The sequence below is a fragment of the Anas acuta genome, chromosome 6 (assembly GCF_963932015.1).
Source record: "Anas acuta chromosome 6, bAnaAcu1.1, whole genome shotgun sequence".
NCBI classification, from domain to species: domain Eukaryota; kingdom Metazoa; phylum Chordata; class Aves; order Anseriformes; family Anatidae; genus Anas; species Anas acuta.
Window position 1 is genome coordinate 30896783 of NC_088984.1, and position 15516 is coordinate 30912298.

At 44.9% G+C, this 15516-nt stretch overlaps 1 protein-coding gene and 1 long non-coding RNA gene across 7 annotated transcripts in view; one reads left to right on the plus strand and one right to left on the minus strand.

The window, feature by feature from the left end:
* Positions 1-1292: 1292 nt before the first annotated feature.
* LOC137858491 (uncharacterized) lies at positions 1293-7614 on the minus strand. Its single transcript, XR_011097781.1, has 3 exons — positions 7475-7614; positions 6771-6857; positions 1293-3039 (listed from the first exon to the last, which is right to left on the minus strand). It is a non-coding gene; the product is annotated as an uncharacterized lncRNA (long non-coding RNA).
* FN1 (fibronectin 1) overlaps positions 7158-15516 on the plus strand; it is a 52443-nt gene continuing 44084 nt past the window's right edge. For 4 of the 6 annotated variants that reach the window (XM_068686318.1, XM_068686317.1, XM_068686319.1 and 1 more), the window contains exons 1-7: positions 7158-7389; positions 7617-7745; positions 9210-9347; positions 11143-11274; positions 11414-11551; positions 13934-14092; positions 15096-15296. In XM_068686318.1, the coding sequence (XP_068542419.1) occupies positions 7233-7389; positions 7617-7745; positions 9210-9347; positions 11143-11274; positions 11414-11551; positions 13934-14092; positions 15096-15296 (1054 nt within the window). In that variant the 5' untranslated portion in view covers positions 7158-7232. The remainder of the gene's footprint in view (positions 7390-7616; positions 7746-9209; positions 9348-11142; positions 11275-11413; positions 11552-13933; positions 14093-15095; positions 15297-15516) is intronic. The other 2 variants (XM_068686321.1, XM_068686322.1) reach the window with 1 other exon arrangement.

The window sequence follows — 15516 nt, forward strand, 5'->3', positions numbered from 1 at the left end:
CCCCGTACACCACTAAAAGGCCTTTTTGCTGGTCTTGAAAGGAGGCTTCTGCAGGAGAAGGGATGTGTCTGAATCACCAGCTTCCCGAGCTGTGATGGACGACCTGCCTGCGAAACACTTTGAAGCTTTAAAGTGGTGTGTGAGCACCTGGAAGCAGCAAGAGGAGTTTCTGCAGCATTGGGCACAGCTCCTTGTTCTGGGCAAACTCACTCGTTCTCACGTGTGACGTCCCAGCAGAAATCCTCCTGCAGCATCTCGAGCTCCGCCACTTGTATACAGATCAGCAGCTAAATGCTATCAGCAGCAGGACTTCAGTTTGCTTACAGAAACGCCTGCGGCTTGACAGTATGAGCTCAGTGCAATGGCAGAACGAATTACGTAAAATGGCCTGTGAAAATGGTGTCTATTTATTGTTATTACAATAATTTGTCATTTCAAGAATGAGGAACGCTGTAAATTCCACAGATACTGTCAGAAAGGTAAAAGGAGTAAGTGATGACTGTTGGAAAGCGTCAGCTCCAAATCCGTGTGATTTCATGCATACATAGTTCAGTACAGACTAAAAATAAGAACTCCAAACCAGTCCAAGATGCAAAGCAACCCCAAAACCAGAACAAGGACTATAATCAAAAAACATATGCAGACTATTATCAGCTGTGAGTGCCAGCAAAGAAATAAAAAATGTCCAGCCCACTATAATCAAAGTAAGGAGTTATTCAAAGGATTAATGACAGAGCAGAAATTCTCTGAGTCAGTACAGAAAGGCCTTTGCCATGAGGTCCAGCATTCAGCCAGATAAAATACTGAAACAAACCGGGTTCGGTACCATACATGTATGATAATGTGTACATTCAAGACAGCCAGAGAAGTAACTTGGCTTGGAGACCGGTTGTTTGCAGAGCCTTAGAGGCAAGATAGGCTAAGCTCAAAGGTCAGTATGCCTCTAACACAGCAGGTTAATGAGCAAGAAGTTAAAATAAATTGGCCAGGAACAGTCTTCGGGATGCTCACTTAACTCTGTATGCAAGCAAATCAATAGTTGAAAAAGCAACTACCAAAGAGCACCTAAATTTTAACCTGGAGCTGCACCAGGATCAGCCAGGCAGTGAGCTGTAGGACTGACAGAGCTGCATTTCTCAGCCTGACTCCACAGCTAGAGACTTCCCATGGAAGTGACTTGTCAGGAGAAATCCCTTCTCAATACCTTTCTACAGTAGGACCAAAATTCTTCACTCACAAAGCTCCCTAGACAAGAACCATACAGGTTTCCATACAGGAACCAGACCAGGTCTCAACTTCAGACTGGTTATATGCTGTGTAAGGCCATAGGTAGGATACTGAATGATGCAGTTTTTACTGAATGACACACGTGTTGCAAACTCCTTGGCTCTGAGTGATTTCTGAATTCCTTGCACTGACCTGAAGGCAGCCAGACACCCATCCACAGCAAGCGAATGTAAGTGATAGACGCTGAATGAAACTCCAGCCCTGCTTCACTAACATTTCATGCTAGAAGCAAAACACATGCAGCTTCGTCTTCCAAGAAGGGTTTGAATAAGTCAGGAGCAGCCTTTATGCCTTATTCTGGGCCTCTCTGGGCTGGATTCCCACCCACAAAAGAGAAATAGCTGGGAAGGCCCACAGGAGAAGTGCCACTATTGCTAGGCCACAGAAACAACCAAATTCAAACAAATACATCAGAACCAAGGAGCATCTGGCTGGCCGGGAGACCTGGGCTAGCAGATGGAAGAGGGTGGAAGAATAGGGAAAAGAAAACGGTAACAGAGGCAGGCAGAAGACCCAAGTTCCTCCTCAGAAGCTGGAAAGTATAAAAGGCAGCCAACGAGAACTTCTGGGCAGGGCTGAAAAACAAGTGAAAGTGAGAGCTTCTCTCATCTCTGAGACTGCAGCCAAGAAATCAGGTTACCAACAGTAAAAGAAGAAATAAAAAAAAAACTTTCAAAATTGGCAGCAAAGAACTATCCACACTCCTTGGCTCCATGTAAGGCTGGGTGGAAGGGGTAAGAAGGAAACAGGGGACATACTGCAGCTCGGAGCCAAAATAGTTTCTTTCTGGATGCTCCTGGCTCAGTTCAGCCCTTTGTGACTCTCAATTTCAACCCGTTACGCACTCCCCCATAATCATCATAATAAATAGCTGTTTGCTTGCTCAGTGTATTCAACTTCCTCGCAGCAAGCCAAGCTCAACCCAGTGCTAGCATTTATTTCTGGATTTTGACCAGGCCTGCCTAAAACCAAACAAGCGTTGGTGTGATTTGCCATATTTGCTGAGAGAGAATAAAAGCAGTTGCACTCAAACACCAGGGGTTGCGGCCAAGTTCACCTCATGCTGCTGGTGGTGATATCAGCGTTATTAATTTCGCTTTAATATTTTAAGGCTGCTGCAGAAAAAGGAAGGGCTTCAGTTCAGTTGCTGGGCTTTGAGGGAGACAAGTTATTCTAACAACATTGTCCTTCCATTAAAAGAACAAAACCCCTCTGTTATTCCAAAGTCAAATTGTCGTTAGAATTCTGTAACGATGAAATAAAAGCAGTCACTGGAATTTGGAGCCTTCCCTCATCACCAGCACCAAGTGGGATTTGGGCCAAAATACAGAAATTAGAAAGAAAATAACAGCCATAAGAAACTGTGCTTTTCCAGCTGGCTTAACTTTTTTCCTTCCTTCATCCATGCCTAACTTGTACAGGTTTGCACACAACACAAGGCGTTGAAATTCTCCCCAGGTAACTGCGAAGGGTGTTTCGGGCTCTCGATGGGTGACCTGTCACCCCCGGGCTCAGCAAGATTTGGGTACCTGTGAAAATCTCTACCTAACATCTCAAAATGCAACAAACAGGCTGTCAGGTCTTTTAAGCTAGTATTGCTCTTCCAAAAGCTGGTCCTGTGGATGAGGGTCTGTCACTTGCTCCTTGCCTGCCAGTTCACAGGGCTCATTTTGGTTGAAGTTCTGGCATTCGTAAGCACGTCAGAGTCTCAGTTACCATTCTTGAATTGCTTCGTATGTGACGCAAATCCTCCTTGCAGAATCAGAAAAACAAACAAACTGAAACCTCCTCCCCAAAAAATGAAAAAGAATGAAAATCTCTAACCCTGACACTAAACCATTTGCCTGAGACGGGACGGATTCGTGCCAGGGACAGATTCATGGGTGTTAAACACCTGTGGCTGACAGTACTGCAGAACCGACTGCAAAACAAGAGCCACGGCTATGAACTTCTCACCACTGGCAAACTGCAACAGTTCGGGTCGACCAAATGAAGTAACATAATCCACAGACAGCTACAGAAAGGAAATGTGTTTTCTGGGTTTGATGACACCGAACATTTAGTTATGAAAGACTGGGGAGGAGGGAGAGGAGCAGGGAATTTCCATCAAGAGTGCCAAGTTGTAATTAATGCCCTGTTAGGGACCATTTATGCACGATGCGATTCATTCCTGCACCAAGAGCCGGCATAAAGTTACATTCCACCGAAGCTGCAGTTAAGCGGCAGAAGGAATGGATTTCATTTAAGGAGTGATGTTCCAGATTCCTGGATGAGACACTCCGGACTGCTGCGCTCAGGAGTGAATGAAGCACTGTGCGGCAGAGCCTCAGCAAGCCTTGAAATGAATTTTGCTCTGACCTAACGAAAACCACAGACTCGAAATTCTGATGATTCAGAAATTTTCAGCTCGCAACAGGAGTTCTTGCAAAATATTTGGGAACTGCAGGAAGCGTTTAATGGTCTCTCCATGTGAAGGAAAGGAATCCTGACCTATTGTCTTTACGATTCTTGTTCTTATGAGTGATAATTTTAGAAGGAGATAATTAAGCCCATGTGGCCATCCTTCTAAGGTTGCTAAAAAAATAACAAGTGACCTGGCTTGGTGCTTTCCATACTGATTCACATTCCCTCTGTGCTGTCAGAACTCACAGGAGAATAGCTACAGGGCCCGACCGTGCTCCCAGTCATATCTGCAGTCCCCAACCAGTGTGTGCAGCAGAGGAAATCAAATCAGCCCAGTGGAGAGGCTTATCTGCAGAGCCGTGTGATGGAGCAAGAGAAGTCAGGAGAACCTTATAAGGGCATGCGCCTATCCTACCAAGAGTGAAAAAGTTAGGATTTCAGTAAAAAAAAAAAAAAAAAAAAAAAAAGAGCAAGAACATGAATCAGAATCCCCATGGCTAAAGCTGAGGTTTAGGATGTCCTTAATCCTTATTGGGATGCAGAAGCATGGAAAGGTGCTATAAATTCAAAGTGATCTCATCCTAAGAAAGACTTCAGGTGAATCTTTCTTTCATTCCTGTTAGCTCAAGGGATGAACTAAGAGAAGGACAGACAAACGAGTCACATCCATTTCCCGAAATAGCTTACAGACATCTCAGAAAGTCTAGCAGCATGCAATATAATAATTACTGCATGCTTGTGTCATAATTAATGTCATAGATTCCTTTAGAAGTGAAACCAGCCTGTTTCAAATTCTGTTGAAATACGACTCCTTAGATTATTTCTGCCTGCTAATAAATGATGGCTATGCAAGAAACTAATTTGAGAATCACTGAAAATTATAATTTTGTTTTATATGCTTCCAGTAATGTTTTCTTAAACAAGATTCTTACATTTGTCTCTCTCTTTGTGTAACTAGTGCTGTGGTAAGCATTAGACACAGTCACACGCTTGTTAACACTGTATTTCTCATTCAGGCTTCAGACTGAATGCCATTTTCATTTCTGTGTAAATACTCACGTTGTCCTTGAAGACTCAGGTGCAATGCAGAATGACAAAAGACATAAAGGAGGTCAACCATCGATCATTTAGCCTTCATGTGGAGTATGTCCAGGATGTGCAGCTTTTAAATGCCATTTTAAAACAGTTGCTAAAAGCAGCAGGCTGGAAATTGGGTCACTAAAAGCAGCACACTGGAAAGGGATCTAGAAGCCTTAGTGTTGGGAGCAGCAACCCTTCTCTTACTCTTGCAGAGAGCTGGTAGGTTCGATGCACCCAGACCTACAGAGGTTGTAAAACCCCTGAAGCACTCAGGATCAATGGGGTCTTGCTCCACAGTGAAGGCTGTTGCTTCTACGTGTTTGTTCCACCCTAGCCAGCTCATTACGGATTACCTGTACTTAGCTACTACGTTCTAAATTTTCCCCTAGTGATTTTTATTTGCCATAATCCTCTTGTACTTGAAGATTCCTCATTACCCTTTCCTTTTCCATGTCAATTGTGCTTAATTAGCAGCTCACAGCAGTGGGATGTGTTCACATGCTCATTGGAAGCACGTGGAGAAGCAAGCACCACCCAGAAGAAGCTCTATGCTTCATACTGCACAACAGAAGCTGAAAAATTGACCAAGACCTATGTACAGTACTTGGAAAAAGGACCTAAAATTACCTTCCCGTTGCACATACGTGTTTCCTGGAATGAAACCTCTTCTTTTCCACTGATTTCCACTTAGTAATACTTCCTTTGGAGTAGATTAGGTAAAGTACAACCCAATTATAAACAACCTTAGAGCATCACCTTCTCACAATGCTCTTTTCAGCTTGGTTTTATCAGAGAACTCCAGAGCTGTTTTAAGCTGGCATTTCAGGCCGACACTTCATAACTGAGGTCTCAAAAAAGCAGGAAAGCTGTTTGAAAGCAGGTTCTCATCATGATGATGTGCCCCGCTTCAAAAGCTCTACAGCGACTTTAGTCGTGTGATTATTTTGAGGGATAATGTGTCTCTGGTAACTCAATAAGAATGCAGTGCAGTGTATCTAAAAATAAGAATTTGGAAAGATGGGAATTAGCTCACCGCAGCTCACCTCAATTGCCAGGTCAGGTTTCAATTTCCAGTAAGCTTTCAGCAGGGAAGCTCGTGCTAATGGGTCTGTGGAAGTTCCTCATAGGACAGAACAGAAATTTCTTTGAAAACACACACCTGACAGCACAACTGTTTGCTTTCCTGGAACAATGCACATGCTAGACCTGTGCATTGCCTAGAGAAACAGTCCCCATCCCAAGCTGGATGTTACTGCCTGCATTTCGGTGAGGTAATACAACCAGTTTGCCCTAAGTGCAACTAGAGCTTGGCACCCAACTCACTGAAGAACCCTCAAAGAGACCTGTAGGTGTTCAGCTTAAGATTCCTGGAAACACCATAGGCTACTTCGTGCCCACATTTGTCAGAAGAGTTCTTTTAATAAATTAGGAGCCAGAGCAGACTATTAGATCAACAATCCCTTTGCAAAGATGGAGTATGCATGCGAAGTCATCACGAAAATGGTTAGCAGTGCAACCCTCCTATACCATCTGAGCTCGAGGGCTGGTCCAGCCGCTGTACCAGAGCAGGGAGCGCGCGATGCTTTCCTCACGGGCAGTGTCGTGCTTTGGGCCACCATTACAGTGCATCCTCTGCCTTGCAGGTTTCCTTCAAAGTGGGGAAAAGAGAACCCCCCAAGCAGCAGAAATGGCAAAAGTGAACGGTAACATTTGTACACAGCCTGGTTCAGTTAGAACATCACACTGAAGATCCCATATATGTAAAGGGGGTACAAAGCCTAGCGGTTTTTCACTTTTCTTTTGTTCTCAGAATTGATTTTGGAGAGCAAGAAAAAACGTCAGAGAAAGTGGCTCTTAAACTTATTTTGACTGGAAAGTAGTGGCACCATTTTTTTTTCCAAAGGGGGGTGTTAAAACTTTTAACCTCGAGCCACTAGCAGCAGACAAAACTCCACTCGGGGTTTCCTGTTTCCAACCTGCACGCACGCGTCCCGCCTCACCTTCTCCCCCCGTGCAGAACATTATTCCTCCTGAACCGAGGCGTATCAGCTTACAGCGTCGCTCTAAAGAAAGAAAAGTTTTCCCCTCTGAAAAGAAAAGAAGAAAAAGAGCCATTTTGCTAAGCCGTTTCGCAAAACCCCACCGAAAGCCCCACAAAGCGCCACGACCGCCTCCCAACCCTTTATCCTCTCGTCCCCACACCCTCCTCGGGGCAGGCAGCCCCCAGCCGGCCGAACCCCAGTCCTTTTGGTGCTGCTTTAGGGCTGCCGGGTGGGCTGAGCTCTGCTGTGTAGGGCGGTGGCAGCAACCCCCGGCCGGCCCCCGGCTGCTCCGAGTCCAATGGGCTCCGGGCGCGGCGTGCCTTCAGCACTATATAACGCCCGGGCGGTGCCGCTGCCCCATCCGCCGGGCTGCCTGCGAGCAGCCCCCGTTGCCGAGCCGTGCCGAGCCGTGCCCGGAGGATGCTGTGCCGAAACGGGTGGCGGCTGGCGCTGCTCGCCCTCTGCCTGGGGGTGGCAGCGGGAGGGGGCGCAGGGCAGCGGCGGGGAGGGAAGAACCGGAGGCAGGCGCAGACCCCCGCCGTGCCCCAAGCCCAAGCCAATCCAGCGCAGGGCAAGCGTGAGTACCAAAGGGCTAGCGGGCAGGGCTGGGTGGCTAGCAGCAGGTTTCGGCCTCGGGGGGTGGTCCCCGGGGGGTTTCTCACCGGTGGTCGCCTTCCCTCCGCGGCTGGGGGTCTCCGGGGTGGAGGTCTCGGCGATGGGAGACTTCTTTCTTCTCTCCTCTCGCCTGCCCGGAGCCGTGTTTTGGGGTCTCGCTGATGGGAAACTTCTTTCTTCTCTCCCCAGAGACCTGCTTTGACAATGGGAGGTACTATCAGATAAACCAGCAGTGGGAGCGCATCTACCTGGGGAACACGCTGGTCTGTACCTGCTACGGTGGGAGCAGAGGGTTTAACTGCGAAAGCAAGCCCGAACGTAAGTTGGTGGTTTTTTTTTGGCACCAAGACCCCCAAAGGGCTCTCAAAGCTGAGTAAACTGGGTGCTGCACGGGGTTACAGCTGGCAGAGCGGGGTTTCAGCTGAAGTTTGGTACTTAGGGTCAGTAACGGATCTACGCTCGCTTACACTGAAGATCTGGCTTGGGCTTTTCAGCAATGCTTTTCATTAGAGATGGGCCTGCCACCAGAACCCTGAGCCAAACATCACTCCTCTCTCGGGAGGACTGGATTTAAACCTTAACTTTGGAGCCAGCCTCTTTATAACGAACTGAGCTGACTCCTCGGCTCGCACAGGGAAGTTCAAATCTGGAGTCACTTTGCAGCTCTGGCTCTGTACAGTTTGATTGCTTCACCCCAACTTTTCATAGCTCTGCAGTGTCGTCAGCTTGTTTAAAAATATTTCAACTTACAACTTTCCACAGCTCCCCAGCCGTGCTGCGAGCTTGCTGTAATTGAGTGTAAAATGAGATTGTTTAGTCTCCTGCAGGAAAAGTTTAGGTAACAGGAAAAAAAGCTTTAAATGCAACGTCTGCAGGAAGATGTGTGTCTCTGAGTTGCAGTGTAGCTCAGATAATCAGATGCACACTTTTATCTTTATTGGTCTGAAGCCACTGGTTTGCTATAATTCCTTTATGTTGCTCTAGAGATACAAGAGGAAAAACTGGTTCCTGGCTGATAACATTAATGTAAGACAGATAGGAGCATCCCAGGGATCTGTTTGGCAAGGCTTGAGTAAAATACTGCTCAAGTATTTGAAGGAGTACACAGTTCCCTTGCTCCTCCATAAAGAGGGGGGTTTAATCTACATTTCTTTCCCCTCCAGGGATTCCCAAGTTTTTACACTTTCAAAGTCCAATTGCAGGTTTCCTGTATGGCACAGTTAACTTCATCTACCCAGTGGTGAGGTCAGGAAAGTTGTTCTGTTGCAGATCTCAAGCCTGATGGCAGCACTGACACAACCATTCTGGAATCACTTACGCACATGCAAGTGTGAACAACTCACAAGCGACCCTGTTGACTGCAGTAGGATTGATGCAGAAATTAGGATTAATATACTTAAGCACTTGCCAGGGTAGAACAAGGAGGATTAGCATGACAAAACCCACAGCTTCTGGGGGATGTTTGTTCCCCCCATCTTCTGTAGTGTTGCACTTCAAACAGCTGGGATTGATCCTTTCAGGGCATTCCTGTCCACAGGCCATGCTCAGCTCCTGGCTCACTGTGGGAGGGAAGCTGTAGTTGTTTAGCTGTATGGGGACCCTGAGGGGGTGAATTTCACCTGACTTCATCTCTACTCTTCCACCCTTAGAAGGAAGAGATCAATCCATGTTTCCCCCAGGAAAAAAAAAAGAGCATCTGTGGGAGGAGATGAGGAACATGTTCTTGTTGTCTGTATCTGTTACTGGTGTGGTTTCATGAAGTTCATTTTTCTCCCTTTGTAGCTGAAGAGACTTGCTTTGACAAATACACTGGATCCACTTACCGAGTAGGGGAGACATATGAGCGCCCCAAGGACTCCATGATCTGGGACTGTACTTGCATTGGAGCTGGCCGCGGGAGAATCAGCTGCACCATTGCCAGTACGTAACTGAGAGTGTGTTACTAGAGCTATTGTTCCGTGGTGTCAGATTTTCCAGAGCAACTTGCACAATTCTTCCAGTGCCCATTAGCTAGATTTAGGGGGCTTTCATCCAAAGCCCATTAAAATATTGTAATTGAAAGTCCTTACCCCATGTACACACACTTGCACAACCAAATTACTCTTATTTTAAGAGGTAAAGTCTTATGTATAAAAACATAGGCCAGAATGACTGTTAATGTACAACCATCGAGGTCAGTACATTCAATATACACAGGAATGCGTTACATGTTCACAGACACATTTATGAAAGTTTTTTGACTGGAAAAAGAGTTAGTGTCTAATCTGCAGCTAGTTGGTCAAAATTACATTGTCAGCATTAACAGGACTATTCTGAATATTTACCGCCTAAGAGCCAGTGCCTCTGGCCTCTAAAAATGTTATGCCAACACTAGTACCCAAGGGAACAAGAATTTGATATCCATTGGGCCAGCTCTATATGTTTCTGCAATTTCTTACCAATCCGTCCCATACTTCTTAATCCTTTCTGCCCAGCTTTCCCTTTTAACATCTGTCTCTCTGTCTGGAAACCCTTTCACTACTGAGTCACTGAATTGTTCACAATTTCCCTTCAGTTCATAATTAGACTTTCTTTGAGTGCAGATGAAGATTGCTGTGTCTCGGGACTTCTAGACTGAGATTTCCAAGTCCCTTAGGCACCTTTGGAAAAAAGTCTTGTTCTTATAAGTATGCAGTTTCTTGTTTAAGACAAACAGTGCTGAGCCCAATAGCATTGCCACAGAGGGCTCAGAAGCCAGCCATCGTTATAGCATGGAAAGAAATGCATCGGATATAACAAGTAGAGCTGAAGCCCTTCTGAATTTAAAGGCATTTTATTGGGCAGGGATGATGAGTCTTGTAAGAAAAGAAAGAGTCAGTAAGGAAATTGCAAACATAAGAGCAGTCTCATTTCCTCATCATCAGCCTGGTTTAGAGCTCACTGGAGAGTCTCATTGACTGCAACTGGCTTTGAATCAATCTTTATAACTCTTAGATTCCCAGCTTTCATAAATGAGCCAATGAAATGTTTCAGCAGCTCCTAATAAATGACCAGACATGTTTCTCCTCCTTTCCTTGGAAGAAGATCTTGTCAGCAAAGTGCTGTTCACCACATTTCCCTCCATGAGCCTGGGCTGAGCAGTGGGCCCAGAGCACCTCAGGCCTGTGGGGCTCTGTTGGGCTGGGAATCAGCCTTTCTGGACAGGATTTCTAAACCTGATACAGATGTCCCCAGGGTATCACTTACTTTTTTTTTTCTCCCCATATATTGGCCTCACTGCCACATCCCTCATGCTGTGTAGGGACAGCTGCCCAAAGACCTGTGTGGTGCCCCTTCAGCACAAGATGGCGGCAGCCCCCTCCTGCCTCACCAGGCCCCAGTCTGAGGGCAGAACAACATCTCCTCACACCACAATGTTCCCCTTTCAGCAGCAGGTCTCAGCTGTGGTTTGAAACCTCTCAGGGTGTGGCTGAGGACAGGGCCTGATAAAGAAAATACCTGTCAAGCACCAAGGGAAGATGGCGGGCCTCAAAGGAAAATGGGCGCCATTTTGCAACCTGAAGGAAGTGGCCATGGTCTGCCCTGCTTTTCCTCACTTCCCCTCAAATCCACCATGACTGACCATTTTTACCCCTCTCTCCCACCCGGGTGGCCCTTACTGTGTCCCCACAACGCTGTCCTGTGTCGGTACTGGTTGCTGCAGGGCCCCTCAGCTCTGCCTCTCTCCTGCCTGCAGATCGCTGCCATGAGGGTGGCCAGTCCTACAAGATCGGCGATACCTGGCGTCGCCCCCATGAGACGGGCGGCTACATGCTGGAGTGCGTGTGCCTGGGCAATGGCAAGGGCGAGTGGACCTGCAAGCCTGTGGGTAGGTGGTGGCTCCATCTTCCCTCAGCTCGGCTGGGGTTTCAGCCTCCTTTCTCCTCGTCTTCCTGGCCTGGGGTGTCCCCATCCCCATATGGGATGCCCTAGGGCAAAGCAAACACTCACCTTTTTCCCTCCCTCAGCTGAGCGATGCTACGACAACACGGCCGGGACATCCTACGTGGTGGGCGAGACCTGGGAGAAGCCCTACCAAGGGTGGATGATGGTGGACTGCACCTGCCTTGGGGAGGGCAGCGGCCGCATCACCTGCACCTCCAGAAGTAAGTGCTGGCAGGCACCCGCTGCCTTATCCACTTTCCTTATTTTAATATATCTTTCAAATTCCTGCCTCAAAAAGAAAAGGTCAGTCTTTTCTTGCTGTCAGAAGTAGTTTTAGAAGGATGGCAACAGTTATCTCCTGAGGAGGTGTGGAAAACAAAGCCCTCTGAGGTGACATCCGCCATTTTGAGCCTGAGGGCGGGTCAGAGAGTTGGTGGTCTGCGCTAATGACAAAGCTGCTGGATTATTTTGGTTTTTAATCTGCTTTAGAGAAAAGCTTCAGGAAATATGCAGACCTGTTGAGTCACAGGCATGTTTTCCCCAAGGAAGTCAGGGGAATTGCTTGCTCAGCAAAATGGCGGAGTTTGGTCTAATAACTCCATTTTTGAGGTTTAAGTAGGCTTTTGAGGGAAAAAAAAGTGACTTTTGAAGAGAAACAGTTACCCAATCCAACAGCAGAATTTACCAGTTGAAAATGTAAATGCTTTTGCCTTTAAAGTTGTTTTGTGTGTGTATACACAATGTGCTTGAAGAGAGTTTGTTGTCTGCTGTCCCATCTCACTTGTTAGCTTTTTTCTCTACCATTTTGTCTTCAGTGCTTCACCAGGGCAAGTGACATCTCTTTTTTTTTGTATAGCTGAAGCACATTACTGCAAATACTCTGTTGCATTAGTACTCACAAAGCAAACAGGGCTTTTAAAATCCAAACTTTTGCTTGTTTATTTACCTTCTCTTTTAATTTTGCTAGGAACAGGCTCCGTTGTGGAGCTCTTGGTTTATACCAGTTGCCTTAAGAAAATTTAACTTTGAACCTTACACCTTTATTACGCAAGTTTTGTGGAACTCTTCTGTAGCCTTTAAATTGCCTCATATTCAGTTGCCTTGGGGCACACAGATAATAGCTATCTGCTGATAGAAACAACAGACCTGTAAAGAACTAAAACAGTAAGGAGGTTGGGATTAAAACTGAAGATCTGGAGACACTTGGTCAAGAAATAAGCTATAAAAATGAAACCGGTTTTCACAATCTCAAGTCTGTTAGAACACATAGGGAAAAATCATTAACTGTCAAATAGGAATGAATAAAACAGAATGTGTTGTTTGTGAACTTTGGAGGAGATGATATTACTAATAAAAATGATTTGGCAGTATCATTCCCCCTATAACTCAGGATTGAATTGTTGTATCATAGGGGAAATTGCAGTATAATGACCTGTTCATTTTTCATTTTGTTTCTCAAAGGTAATCAAATACATAAATTTGAATCTCTGGATGTAAAACGATAGCTGTAGCCCAAAAAGTGGCATTATGCTTCAGTATCCCTGCTGTTATGTATCTTTTATGGTGTTTTCTAGAATCACTGATGACTTCTGGGGGGACATTTCAGCTTTTCAGTGTCTAACTTGAGAATTTGAATTTCCATAAGACAGGTTGCTTTCTCCATGTAATATTTGCCAAATTACATTATGAGCACTTCACCGGTTTACCCCTCTTCTGGCAAATTACTCATTTTTTTGGTCATTTTAACCAATGTGAATTAGTAACATGTTTTCCATGTTCATATATTCTGTCCAGAGTGCTCCTTCAGTGGCAGTCTGACATGATGCATATGTCCTTCCACAGTTCTTCATAAATCCATGTTCATTGATCTGTGATTATATTTGAGCCTGTGTATCAAGTTGCCCTTGAATGAGAAGTTAAAATGTTGTAATGGAAGAAGAACTAGATAATCCATGTGGATCTGGCATCCAGACAAAAGTAGTTTGTTATGCCGTCCTTTGAACCCATTTACTCAATTCATCAGGGGCTGTGGGTTATTAAAGACAACAGGGAGATTTAGAAAGTCTAATATTCCTCATATGACATGAGCAGCTTATATTAACTTTACTGGCAGCTTCATGCATGCTTGTTTTGGAAAAAAGTTATATATTGCATTCAAGTAGGTATTAGTTTCTTCCCACTGAAGCAGAGCCCCAAACTTAAACTATGTCCTATGTACAGTATGAAATGACTCCACTGCAAAGACTTTAAGAAAAAAGATTTATTTTTTTTTTAAAAAGGCATTAAAGCAAGTTTAAATTTGAACTTTTAAACTTTTTTGAACATAGTTTACAGTGTTCATGCTGGGAGTATTATGGTGCTAGTTTTGACAATCACTATGAAGTGAAATCCCAGTTCTGGAAACTAGTGGGAATTTTCCATTAGACTTTAGGATCAGGATTTGTGCTCTCAGCCTTTGCACATTTTAGTGTAGATCAAGCTTGTATTAGTGGGCTAATATTAATTATAAATAATAAAATCATTTGATTTATGGTTCAGTACTGTAAATTGGACAGTGAAGCCATCCGATCCAGAAATAGCTAATAGTCGTGCTCCTTGTACAGACAGGTGCAATGACCAAGACACCAAGACTTCCTACAGAATTGGAGACACCTGGAGCAAGAAGGATAACCGTGGAAACCTGCTTCAGTGCATCTGTACTGGTAATGGCAGAGGTGAATGGAAGTGCGAAAGACACACATCCCTGCATACGACAAGCACTGGTAAGTGGGGCATCTTAGTGCATAAAGCAGAAGCAAGGAATGGCATATTTTGGGTGGCTAGGAGTAGGTGCTGAATTGCACCATCCTAATTTAGGCATTTAGAAGACTTGTCAGAGAAAGATCAGCAAAAAAGTCAGAATTCAGGATATGCTCCTTGTTTGTGCGTGTATAAATAAGATTAATGATACTTAGTTGCCTTGCACAAATGGGGCTTGCACATACAGATGTGATAGCCTGTGCAATTGCAGTACAGTAAATCACATCTAGGACTGTGCTTCTACAGGAAATATCTACTAGCTTTGTCTTGGAAACATGGCATTTTGATTAGTATTTGAACTTGATGTATTTGCCTCAGGGTAACTGTCTTGAAATGCCCTTAATTTAAACTCCACTGAGACCATCTGGTTTCTTTGACAAGATAAATACACCTACTAATGGTTGGGCTTTAAAAAACAGAAATGGCAAAGTATGCATACAATGCTGTTTAGTACATATACATTAGTTTGTAATTTTGTATGAAATATTGCCTAGTGTATAGGTAACATATTTCCTGTCCAAAGTCCGTCAGTCTTCAGCTTCTAAATTCTTTTACTTGCCATTTTAAGGATCTGGGTTTCCTTCTGGTGTATGCAGTGTAAAACTTCTGTTCTGAATAAGTTTGCCACTAACCTTTTTTCTCAATTCTAGATTTCTATCAACTAAAAAATGCTTTTCAAAAAAGCTTTTGTTTTTAAACAACTCCTTTGCAGAGCTGTTGACAGTCTTAATCCTTTCTAAAGCCATTCTACATTGTTAGAAAACAGAAGCTATCGCTAGCAGAATATGGAGTTGTTCTTTTAATTTTGAAGTTCTCTAAGTGGAATAATTAAAATGTGTCTAGGGAAGCTCGGTATTGTGCCTTTGATCTAATGGAGTGCTTAAGATTTTGTCTCAGCGTTTAGTTGAAGCGTTCTGTCCTTCAGCTTTGCACGTGATGTCTCACCTCTCCCATGTTCTCCTGCAGGTTCTGGCTCTCCTAGCTTCACAAACGTACAGACTGCGTTGTACCAGCCTCAGCCTCAACAGCCCCAGCCTCAGCCATATGGCCAGTGCATAACTGATAACGGAGTGGTGTACTCTGTGGGTATGCAGTGGCTCAAGACACAGGGCAGCCAACAAATGCTTTGTACCTGCCTGGGCAACGGAGTCAGCTGCCAGGAAATAGGTATGACTCTTTGTTCAGTGCCTGTTCAGTCCGGTGAGATCTTTGGGACTGCCCTGCAGTTTCATTTTGGAGTCCCTCTGTAGGTGTAGCAGATATCTGCTGAAGAGATGCTGGAGAAAGGTGCAAGGGGTGAAAAAGTAGTTGTTTTGGTTATTTGAATCCCAGTCCTGTAGGGCAGAAATATTTCCTGTGAGTTATATATAACTGCTGAGGGAAAATG